Source organism: Chelonus insularis, unplaced genomic scaffold (genome assembly GCF_013357705.1).
Source record: "Chelonus insularis isolate UGA/USDA-ARS -01 unplaced genomic scaffold, ASM1335770v1 contig_25_pilon, whole genome shotgun sequence".
Lineage (NCBI taxonomy): Eukaryota > Metazoa > Arthropoda > Insecta > Hymenoptera > Braconidae > Chelonus > Chelonus insularis.
Window position 1 is genome coordinate 208,537 of NW_023276451.1, and position 12,918 is coordinate 221,454.

The window sequence follows — 12,918 nt, forward strand, 5'->3', positions numbered from 1 at the left end:
TTCATTGAATCAAGTCATTGTATTTTAAAGGCAATGGTGATAACTGTTCATAATAATCAATCTGGTCTTCACTTATATTAGTATCTATATAATTGGATAAATCAATGGTCAATGCTTTCAGGGCTAGTAATCCTGCAAACTTATCATTCTTCCGATGAATAATACCAACCCCAGAAAGTCCCATAGTATTAGGATTAATTTTGTCATCTAAAATAGGTCTTGCATCCAAGAAGGGAATGGTACTTTGCCCAGCATCAGAATCAAGAGAGGATTGTTGGAATTTTACAAATTGATTCGGTTTTACATCCGGAATGTTTTTTTCTTGTTCATATGTATAAACATATCCACCATGTTTACTCTCTTTCCTACAAAGAAGATAAAATCATTTATGTAATGCAACAGTTTACTTTAATTTATTCTTTACATAATAAGGTAAAATAGAAACCTTTTTTGCAAATATTCGGAAGGAGGGTTTGGTTGAGTCATTGATGTTAGCCAAATTGATGGATTATCTTCAGTAGGGTTTAATTGTCCAGAAGCAAAATCAAAAGGTGTTACATAGATTTCCAATTAAATGGCATTAGTTTCTTTTTCACGATTTAATTGTACTCCAGTAAGAACATAGTAAGGCCCAGCTGATATTTCATCAAGGTTCATCAAAGGTGATTCATCCGAAACTGTTGCAAAATCTATGTTTTCTTTTAAAGAAATGGATTTATTTTTACTCATTGCTCTAAAATTGTCCAAAGGAACCCACAATAAATTTCTTCTATCGACGTGGCCATATTTTTGTAGTGGGGATTCTTCAATCTGTATGTGAATCATATTATCTTTCAAGACAAATCGAAAATTCGACACTACTCTAAAAATAAACATCATAAAAATTAGACGATCGATTAGATGTAAGTTATAATTAGAGGAGAAGGTAGGATTATGGGACACTTTTTGTTTTTGCTGAATGACATTTCATTCTGTTAAATTATCATCAATTGTCACTTTTCGAAGTTTCTGCTTATTGCCAAGAAGTTATTTTTCAATATATTTGTGGGTTAGCAGATAAAAGACACACCGTGCTCGCAAAATAAACGGATGGATAATATTAAAGATGAGACCGTAATCCTACCTTCTCTATAAATTATAATCATACTTATTTTCATTAATGTTGGAAATTTGAGGACGTAAGCTGAAAGTTCTAATAGCTTGTGATGAAGCAATATTTTGAGAACATTGACACATACACACATCGCACTGATTGTCTCTGTACCAGAATGTGTCTAATATTGCGAATTTCCCATTGTTACAATTACTCCATTTTCCATACAATTTGTTTTTATCATTAGATTTTACATAACGGTAACGTTTCAAAGAACTTGGATCCTACAACATAACGTGATAAGTATTTTATATTTGAAGATTAAAAGCATTAATGGTATTATTTTGATTTAATCACTTCTTCACAAAGGTCTACTCTTCCTCCGATTTTCTGACAATTGTGTACCAACCCAGCACATTTATGATTAGTACAGAATTCTTGACCATTGTTATTATAGCAACGTCTATGTAAGAAACTACGAAAACCGTCACAACTATTAATACAAATATCTTCAAAACTACCGTATTCATATTCACTTATTACATATGCTGTGAACAACCCTTCTAGTTCTAAATAATCTTCACCTAAAATTATATAATTTTCAATAATATATCAACATTTTAACTTTTCTTGTTCATTTTTATTCGTTATACCTGGGTCACATGATGAAGAATCACATAAATAAATTTCTCTACTTATGACGGACATCACTTTTTGGATGGCTTCTAAATACTGACTTATTCTTCTAACAAAATCACCCTGGGCTCTTTCAACAAGATCAACAATATTAACTGAAAAAGTACAAATTACAGTTGAATTCACTTTGATATACTAAAAATTTTTCTCATAAATTTTAAAATATTATATGTTGTTGACTTAAACCATTTAGTGATGAAAAATATGTCTTGAAAAGGTACGTATTTATGATAAGCCCTTTTAATTCCGCCAATATGATAATTTTATACAATCTGAATATCTGATATTGATATGATTCTTTCATATTACATACTTCTGTAGTCTTCACTTTCTATAATAATCGAAATCAGAGTTTTTAATTAATAAAGAATTATTTATCACCATCATTAATGATTGCAAATTATAAATTTACTTCTCGATACATCTGTAATATCTCCCATAGAGTATAATCTTCTGATGGTACAACTATTTCATACAATTGAGATAGATCTTTTTGAACACTAGTTCTTCCCATAGAGGATAAACTCTCATACAAAAGTTGCAATGTTTCTTTATCGAAATCAGTAATTTGGTCAATTTCACTCAAAAACGTTTCATAAGTGTAATCAAGTCTCATTAGGCGAAGATATAATCTCTCAATCTTTTGTCGTGTGTTTGTATCGAACTTATTACTCATAACTTCTACTTCAAATGGTAATTGATTTTCGAATCCTACAATTTTTTCTTTCAGACCATCAATTAAATCTAATGCTTCACTTAGTTGAGAATTATTCGACAATAAACTTTCAACAGGTAAATTTTCATCCGCTATGCTTTTTATATTGTTAGAAGTATTGAGTAAATCTTGTATACTCAAAATGAATGGAATTTCCATTCCAGAAACTTCTACCAGAAGCAGAATTGACATAGTACTTAAAATTTTTAACATTTTTCTTGATTACGCCAATTTTTTAAATTTATTATTACTCAAGAGTTTTAATATTTCTGATATCTTAATTTTTATATTTTTAATCAAATCTAAATATATCTACCACTGAAAATTACAACATAGCCGTCAGTTAGATATATTTCTGTTGATAAAAATTATTTCTTTTGTTAAGTAAGTTTTCAACGTTTAAAAATACAAATGAAATATCTATTCAAACGTAATGCCACGTACTGTATTTCTGTGTCGTAATATTTAATTACTTGAATTAAAAAAGATAACAAGAAAATTTGTAATTATTACAATTTAATAATTTAAACAAAGTCATAATGTTCCAATAATTTTAATGAGTTGGTATATACAAAGATACAACATTATTCCACCAGTTGATTGATTTACCTTAAATTAAAGTAACTAATGAGCTGCTTTCCATGTTAAATGACTCCCAAAATTAAAAATTGTCCTTAGACATTTGGATTTAGTAGAACAAGTCTCTTTCCACTTATCTTTGTCACTTGGGCAGCCAGACACCCACATTGAGTTACTCGTGCATGAGGAAATATCAAGCCACGGAGCAAACGCTAGCCCTTGGTAACGTGTCGAGGTCACAGATGTTTGGATTTCTAAAACCATTACAAAAAGCACGGTGAAAATGACGCAGCGAGCTTAGATTTATCATATAATAACCCAAAGCTTTTGACATGTTGAACTAACATAGAATTCATAGTTAAATGTGCTTGAAAAGTTTCGATGTTATGTTATGTCTTTAGCAATTTGGTGCTAATCATCAAGAATAGTTCAACGACTTCTAAATGTTTGTTATATTTTTTATGACTTGTGAAATATGAAACAATTATTGATTAAAATTTATAAAATGTTATCATTCTTCAACTCTTGGCGACTTAAAACTCAATTTATCATCAAGATTAAATGATTTTATTGAAAATCAACTCATTTATGAGAAATCAAAATATTTCTGTTTCAAAAAGATCATCTCAATCTAACTGTTTAGTGCAATTTCACATTCTCCAAGTATATTATTAGCTACCTGACTTTATTTTAGTGTCTGTTACTCATAAGATTCTCATTATTGACATAATCTTATTTATGATGTAAACAAAATACCAAAAGTCTGAATCTAAAATTGCTAGAAACAAACATCGAGTTTATATATTTGGATATTTTTCGCGATATAAATTGACTGTCTTCTATAAAAGTTATTTATTTCAACGATGAATTGACGTCAGCTGATTCAAAATTTAGACAGATGCTTCCCTGTTTGGTGTATCTGTTGGTTGTTCCTTTGGAATGCAGTAGTGTGACGATGAGGTCGGAAATAAATTAGTATGCTCCAAATAACCGGATTTTCATCAAGACTTCACATCTCTAAATTTGATAAAATCATACTCAAAATGCATTCTGCGTCCGTAATGAGACTTCAGATCAATAAATACTTTAGTTTATCAATAATGAATGCATTACCTTGAAGAATTACTTGAATCTTTTGACATTTGAATGTCTGTTGCGCTCTTATTTTCTGATGGAAGCAAACTGATAGTTCTTGTTTATCAATTTGAGCGTAACTTCAAATTTCATATCACGTTTTAATCATACATCTCTTTTATTCAGATGATAATTAATAGGATACCATTAGTAAATACTTGATATCATGCCATTTTTGGTAATAAATAAATTATCGAAAATAAGTAATTATTCGATTTGTTGATTTTTTGCATTATTTAAATAAATTTTTGTATCATCTTTGTCAGCTTTTTTGGCACTCACTATCAAAACATTAATCATCTGGTAGATATGACAGCTGAGATATGACATTTGTATGACTAATAACTACCAAATCTGCATCTGAATGCATTCTCATGGCATTGTTTTGGAAAATTCGGTAATTTTTATGTTAAATACATGATGAAGCTGGTAATATTTATAATATATAAATAAGTATATTTATTAACATTAATAAATTTTATTGTCTGATTATAGTTGGCTGAAGGCCCAAGAATTTCATAAATTCATTTCCACGTGCCATTGATTTTAAGTTTGTTTACTTTGGTGATGTGATTTATATGTTATTTATTTAATTAAAGAGCTTTCTTGATGATGAAAAATTTATAATTCATTGAATTTTAGTTGGGCTCCAATGGTGCTTTAAAAAAATTCTTCTACTTATTTACAAAAATATCTTTTATTTAATTTTTTTTTTCTGTTCCAAGTAATCCTTTAGCGTAAATATTATTATTGGAAAAATTCTGAAAGTTCAAAAGAGATTAGGCGCCAATATAAGTTATAGGAATGTCAGTGCAATATTTGCTTCAACGTCCTCGGTATTTGTCCTTCGTTTCAAATTCATTAGTGACATTAAAAATATCAGATCAATGTTTTATCTCAAGGCTTAGAGAAAGAATGTAATAAAAAGTATAAATAAATAAATTTAGTCATAATTGAAGGGATTTTTCATGGGTTTAATATAAAGCAAAATTGTACCGACATTCCACCAGCATTATGAGTCAGTTTCACGACGTTGAGTAATCTTGGAGTCTCTGCGCGGTTTCGCTTAATTACCCAGAAATTCTCTGAAATGTGCCAAAAGTGTCCGGCAGTGTGAGGGACAGAGGGTTGTAAGAATGACAGCGATTTCCTAACGCGAGGAAAATTATGATCGCCATTATTTGTAGATGTAGGTGTATATATTATTTATGATTCATACATAAATAGAATCAAGCTTCCATACTTTGCATTTTTATGTATCACTAATTTAATAACAACATTTTTTCATCTAAAAGCTTACTTTAGAGAAATAATCCACCTCATAGTAAATTCATCAAGCTTATGGTTGATCTAAAATTAACTGGTATTGGCCTTCATGACGGAACATGATGATTGAGAAAAAATATCAAGTGTCAAAGATGAGATTTAACCTCGTCATGACGGAAGAAAAATGATTCTTTTTGATTACAAACGTTTATCGGAAACTCAAGTTCTGAGTGTTCAAGATAAATTTAGGATCACAAGCGAATGCTTTTTCACATGAGTCTACCTCCGAAGAATGTGAATTACCACTATAGTGAACCAAGTAATGACGTCTCATTCATTCAAACGTAGACGACGTAAACAAAATCTAATTTCAGACTTCCGGCCAAACATAAAATACTAAGATTCTAGTATTGTATACAAAACGCCCCTTTAAAGGACATCTTTTCAAAAAAATATAAATAAGTGGTGATAAGTAGAATTATTTAACCATACTAGTTCTCATTAGTTTGAATCAAATTTTCATATCATTAATTACTGTTTATGCTTGTACAAGTGGTTGGATAATACTAATCAGAGCTTGATAGGTCATTACATAATTCCTGAGGGAGATCTCCAACTTGGAGTATATTTATTTTATTTAATAAGATGGAAAATGAACTATTTTAAAATATGGTGAGGTAGCTAAAAGCTGATGAGTAAAGCTGTAGAGTCATTTTATTATAATAAACGAGGTGTTTTTAATGAGTTAATTAAAAAATAAGAGCTAAGAATATTCTGGCATTAAGGTGCTGCACAGTTTGATGTAGCTTATCAACTTATGAGTATGTTCTTTTTAGACTATCTGAAATTCTTGTACTTCTGAGCTTTGTTTAGATGTTTCAATTGTAACTATTTTATAAATATGTGGTTTTAATATCTCATATAGTATTTTTTTTTATAATTAATAACTTGTCAACATATCACTCATCACAAATAAAGTAAAATATAAGCCTTATTCACATGATTTGCACGTGTTATTACGTTCATAATTGGCGAAGGTGCAATAAATTTCTTCTTTTTCAAACAAAGTTGACTAATATTCTGCTCCACCATATATAAACATGAAAAAATTAAGATGAAAAGTTTTTTTCACTTCTCTGTCTTGAGTCATTTAAATTTTCCGGTCATGCTTTTCTAGTAATTAAGTTAAATGCTGAAATCACACCAAAGTAATTTATATTTCATTAAATAATAAAATTTAGTTGAATGGAATCACAAGGTGTTATTTCCTGCTGTGAAATGAACTATTGCTTCCGGAAAAGATCGTCGAGCTTTTTCGTTTGGCAACTAATCAAAGATAAAGATTGAATTGAATTGGCTCGAAAAAGCACCAGAAGAAGGTGGAAATATTTTGCGGGAGGGGAGTTCAAAGTCTCCGTATTTTGTGAAGACCATTTTACTGCAATACTCAGCGTGTTATAAAAAGACGCTCAACGTCGCGATGAAGTATTCACGAGTTGTGTCTCGAGTAAGCACATTCAATGGTGTTGGACTATTAACAATCTAGTTCAAAGACAAAACAAATAGTCTTTCTATTTAATTTTATATATCAATTTTTTATTACATTTTATTGTTTATTCCATTAATATTTAACTAAGTTTACTTCAGTATTTTCTCTGTTTAATTAATTGTGGGATCGATATTCTTTTGGTAATACAATAAACCGTCCAAGATGTCATCGGTAATGTTTGTGAGTATTGATCTTAGATACTTAGATATTTTTTAATTCTATGCCTCTTGATGAATAATAAAGAGTAAATACATTAACTGGCACTATTTATTTTTTATTGGCATTAATGAATATTAATAAAATTTAATTCCAATTCAAACAGTATCTCTGTTAAAGTAAAAAAAAAATACAATGTATGTCGAGTAAATTTTTAATTTACTTGTCAATGAAAAACAGACTTTTTTCTATCAATCAATATTGTGATCGACTAGAATAGTGGCTTAAAATAATGCGAAATGATGTAATAAAAGTCATCAATAAATTTTCTTTTGCCAGCTAATTAATTATCAACTTGGACATTGAATAAATCTTCTTATTATCAACGTTAATTATCATAGGTTACTCAATTTATCATAAGAAATAACAAATAATGAATGATTCTGCTTCCTGATGTATATAACACATAATAACAAATAATGAATGATTGTGCTGACTAATGTATATAACACATAATAACAAATCTCGTGCAGCAATCACGTGTCAAATAGATGTAGTGAATGATATAGTGTAGATAAAAACTTGTCAAGATGCCATTAATGTGTCTTTTATGGTCAGACTCATCCACAGTCTGGTAACTTGGAGTAGATCCAAAATTCCTTCGTCCAAATGGGGATCTACTTGAATGACCTACGTAAATCAAAGAATGACGTGATTCATTCTGTAAATCAACTTTGAAGCTTCGGCTGTTTCATATCCGTCTGATAGCTCATAAAAATATTTTGCGCGAGTGATTAAGAGTTAATAAAACAAAACATTTTTCTGCACTCTTTTATTACATATTTTCATTGTAGGTAGTTTATTAAAATACTTTAATATAATTGTACTGGATAATACTTTGATTTAATCGATTTTGTTAATGTTTCATCAGTCACAAGTTCTAGGTCAATGTGGAAGCTTAGAAGCCCTAAAGATATTCGATTTAAACACGTGTAATTGAAAAAAGTCAGTTGGCTTTTGAAGACACTCTTGTTGTCAAATTTGAAAAATACTGGTGGTTTTCTCCCAAGTTACTAAAAATTAAAGCTTAAAATGTCCAAGGGATAATTTTACTTGAACAAAGTGTATTGATATGGCTTTAATTGTTCCCTTGGATTTATGTTTAAAATCTGTGGATGAAAAATCTGATGATAATAAGTTAAAACTCAAAAAAAATATCGTCATTTCTGTGATTCAGGAGTCATTGAGTGATAAAGTGGCATTGTTCAACCGGCAAGCCAACAATCATATCTCCAGTCAAAGTCGAAATCCCTTTACAACTGGTATGAATTTAGAAAGACCCAAATTCTCTAAAGAAGAATATGGCAGGTAAGAGCAAAAAATAAACAATCAATTTAATAATAAATATGTACATAGATTAGACGATGAAATTATGATTATAACAGAAAGCATTACTTGTTATTACATCACAAAAAAAGTATTATTGACTAAAAAATCCCACCTATATAATTTCATCTGTCAATTGTATTGTGTACGGAAGGTATCTAATTTTTGCTAGTTGAATCCGAGCCAACTATTTCATTAAGAAGTGAATCTCTTTTAAATTTCATGCTCGTTAACTATTTAGTCGCAAGAGCTGACGTCGCAAATTATAAAGATGAATTTTTTCTTACAAGTTTTTTTTCTTCAGAAATAAATTTTTTTTACTTGAATTTTCATAGACCTGCTGCAGGATCACAGTCTGATATTCGGGGACGCAAAGCTACAGCTCACATCCTTAAAGAAATCTTAGAACTCTGTGATGTAATATATCAAAATGGACAGCCCTGCAGAGATCAGCCGGAAATAACCGCTATTAGATTCGGTGATTTGTTCAACATTTATGTCGCAATTAGTGACAAATGTGTGGGATTATTGCTGAGAGCCAGAAAACAAGGATTCGTCGAGTTTGAGGGTGAATGTCTCTTTCAGGTAAATAAGACAATTTATTCAATTGATCCATCATTATATAATATCAAGTATTATGTGAAATCCTAAAAAATCAATTTTGTCCTAAGTATTGATTTTAATTGGATTATTTCTATATATAAACTTTAATTACTGTTATAGAGACGAGATGATGATGTTCCAGTTTTCCTCGTCAAACCCATTTCAGAAATAAGGCAAACGTTGAAGCAAAGAATAGAAGATTCAAGACGTGAGACAATGGGTCAATGACGAAAAAATATTCAAATATTTAATTTAAAATAAATTGGTATTATTAAATGATCCTAATGTATGTTATTGATTAGTTAAACTTGTCTAGTTGAGACACGGTATAATTTATTAGGAGAGTAAATTAATTTTTTTATTGATGTTCGATAAAATAAGAATGTGTCATAGAAAGTATGAATGAGTGTTTTATATATCTTACAGCTGTAAATACTGTTTAAAATAAGATATTACTGGAATATGTATGTGATACACTTGAGAGTACGTAAAATAAATTTTTATGATGGTTCTTACATTTCTTGGCTTATCAGTTATCTCTTTATAAAGGTTTTAAGATCATAAAATAAGGCAACAATAGTACACTAAATTTGTCGCATAATTTATATATTTATATACAGTCACTTTACATTGCGCATTTTTATTACATAATATAGCTCCAATAGATTTTGAACATAGTAGTTATGGTAAAATAGTATGAATGTAAAAAACTTAATTAAGTGGAAAACCCTCGCGCGAGTAACTTAATTAAGGTCTAGGTGTAGATTACCTTAAATTCTTAAATTTTCAATATTCAAAAAATATTCAACCACGTGATAATTATTTTCTATCTAGAAATTGGCAGTTATAACCCAGTAAAATCAATCACAATCGCGATATTTTATTGGTACAATCTTACTCTTATCCATTCTAACTTCGCGCGAAGGCATCTTTTAATTGGGATTTAAAAGATGCTCATGGTCTTTGTTTTTAAAAAAATTTTCTTTCATTATTTTCATCTTTATATCAAAGGAGTGAAGCTCAAATCGGACTTGGAGTTTATAAAGGTCAATAATTTTATCTCTTTCTCTCTTCTTTTCCACTTTCTTGTTTCCCTTTTACTCATTGAGGAGAAGAGCAAAACATCCCCATGGAAAATTAAATAAATGGGAGGGTAAAATTGTACTTTATTTCAGCAGATAACAATATTTTTTCAGAATGTGTAGAACAGACTTTCACGATGGGTATTTTTACGGCTAGCCTTGACAACTTTTATTTAGTCTAGAGGTAAGCTTTAGTAAAGAAATGATAAACACACACGCTTTGAACAAATTACAGTGATTCATTTTACAATTTAGACATTACAGATGAATCATTAACTATTTAAGTATTAATTAAAATAAATACTGGAGTATCATTAGTTTATTATATCTATTATCTTCACTCCAGCGTTATTTTTCCAATTTTCAGAAACCAATGTTACTGGACGATATGTTTGAAGTATTTTATCCGATATGTGATAGATACGTAATAAATGTTGGGAAATAAAGATCCCAAAAAATTTTATCTTAAAATTAGATATGTAAAATTGCTTTCGACGGCTTTTTTTATTCAAATTTGTCATATGAAATTAAATTCATTCAAACAATTTCATATTATTAATAAGTCATCAATTGGTTCATTGATATTAGTACAAGAGAATTTTTACCAATATCATTAGCATTAATAATTCATTTGTACACTTAAATACACCTTAATTAATAAAAATAAGTCATAACTCTTGGTAAAAATTTCCATGATAATACAAAACTAAGTACTTTATAGAATGAATACATTAGAACTTAGAAACAAAATAACTTATTATGTAAAAGTTTGTGCAGTAGAGTATGGAACTAACAATATTCCATAGATTGAGTCTTTTATAATTTTTTACGTTTTAGAAATTTCCAATGGCAAGACGTGTGTGGTTCAGTTTTTTTTTCATCGAAAAGAATGATTTCACATTAGATAGCAAGCTTCTCATAAGAGATTATTATACATTATTTATAATCTATGTAGATTGAAAGTCGAAGCCAATGCGCACCGTGAGTATTTATTAGTTAAAAAAATAAAAAATAATTAACATCGTGCGCTCGAAAATGATACTTTCATATTAATTAATGAATTAATTATGTTTTTACACTCTGTAAGCAGATGTGATAATAGAGAATCATTCGAGAAGATTATTTGTGCTGAAGGAAGAACAGTTGGAGTTTAAATTAAGCCGTAAACAATATTAAAAGGCCCATTTGTTGAGTTAGGTCGTTATTAACGATTATTAGGTCGAAAATTTTTCGCAATATTTCTCGCTAATGGTGACTAAACATTGCAGTTATTTACACACTTGGTGAAGTATATTCATCGTGACATTTTTCGCACGTTCATGCAAATCACACATGCTTTCATTTCATCAATTAATTCGTTATACACGTGATACAGTTAATTGCTATCCATTATACTTATTATTAGTATTATTCTTTTTTATTGCACGTACATACGTACACGACTCATATATATTTATGTATATTTATTTATATATATATAGGTTTTTCTTTCGTGATATCCATTTAATGGAATGTATTATGTATTTTTTACTTTTATATACTATAATATCATCGTTTTATATGCTCTTCTATTTCTGGCGGATTTATAAAAAGCCTTGACTACATTAAATGATGTGATCTACTGGCATAAATCAACAGTCCTTAAAAATACATGTATTTGAAAATCCACAATTATTAAATCTCTCTACCGTAACACCCAAACATAACACCGATTTAATCAATTTGTTCAGTATTAATCAGTCTTGGAATAATTAATTAATATTATAAGTGTGCTAATTTAACGATTTGTGCTGAAAAGAAACAGAGTTTCTTGTGGGACATTTTTTTGCATCAAAGGTATTTTATGATTCACAATGCACAAACGTTTACTATCTTCATTTTTAATTATCATTAATTATGAATAATCATTTATCTATCAATAATATTTATTCATTGTTTTAAACATTTATTTTTTATTTATATCGCCTATCGCGGCTTTTAGCTTAAAAATATATTATTGTCCTTCGATGAAAATGTAGCACTTATATTTTATTTCTATCTCCACACACTTTTTCATAAACATCGCTGATTACTTTATTAAATATTTTATTTATTCGTGTATTTCATTTATCTTTTTTATGATTTAAATAATTTGTTAAATAAAACTTTTCTCCATTTTCATGATAACAATCTTCTTAGTAGAACTTATATTACCTCTTTCTTGAAAATGTCGATTGTACTCTCAAAGAATATGTGATAGACGATGTGTCAACTATAGTCTTTGAAATATTTAACGTTATCATGTTGATATCCATATCCATAATGTAAAAAGCTCACTATCATACATCATTATCATGACAAGATTCGATCTTCCGTCTCGCTAAACGCAATCTTCGTCTATCAACAATAAAGTCGGTCACGCAACCCTTGATTCCTTTATGACCAGGCTTTCCGCCAACAAATAATTTCCCATTGGTTGTTAGAAGACTCGTTTCCGTCAATACTTTTACTGGGTTTTCATCATCTATCTGGATTATCGTTGCCTTTCGACGTCGGGCAGCTTTGATGTGGTGAAATATACCATCATTGACTTTTTCCTAGATAAAAAAAAGGAAAAAAATAAGAAAAGTATTAAAATTATTGAAAGAAAAAAATACTAGAAAGAAGAAAAAAAAATTAA

General features: G+C 29.1%; 2 protein-coding genes and 1 pseudogene across 7 annotated transcripts in view; 1 reads left to right on the forward strand and 2 right to left on the reverse strand.

Moving 5' to 3' along the window:
* Position 1: 1 nt before the first annotated feature.
* On the reverse strand, positions 2-1,236 carry LOC118064812 (uncharacterized; annotated as a pseudogene).
* A 5,717-nt stretch (positions 1,237-6,953) lies between these two features.
* LOC118064845 (actin-binding Rho-activating protein-like) lies at positions 6,954-9,694 on the forward strand. Its single transcript, XM_035079736.1, has 4 exons — positions 6,954-7,212; positions 8,426-8,556; positions 8,910-9,159; positions 9,298-9,694. Exons 1-4 carry the CDS (start codon positions 7,195-7,197, stop codon positions 9,403-9,405), a joined length of 507 nt encoding a protein of 168 aa, XP_034935627.1. The 5' UTR covers positions 6,954-7,194; the 3' UTR covers positions 9,406-9,694.
* An 83-nt stretch (positions 9,695-9,777) lies between these two features.
* Positions 9,778-12,918, reverse strand: part of LOC118064844 (agrin-like) — a 182,006-nt gene continuing 178,865 nt past the window's right edge. For all 6 annotated transcript variants that reach the window (XM_035079735.1, XM_035079734.1, XM_035079732.1 and 3 more), the window contains one exon: positions 9,778-12,835. In XM_035079735.1, the coding sequence (XP_034935626.1) occupies positions 12,578-12,835 (258 nt within the window). In that variant the 3' untranslated portion in view covers positions 9,778-12,577. The remainder of the gene's footprint in view (positions 12,836-12,918) is intronic.

Bases quoted from the DNA above. Each gene is read 5' to 3' on its own strand.
- LOC118064845 (XM_035079736.1), top strand. The intron at 8,557-8,909 runs GTAAGAGCAAAA...GAATTTTCATAG, and splicing joins TCTAAAGAAGAATATGGCAG to ACCTGCTGCAGGATCACAGT. The intron at 9,160-9,297 runs GTAAATAAGACA...TTACTGTTATAG, and splicing joins AGGGTGAATGTCTCTTTCAG to AGACGAGATGATGATGTTCC.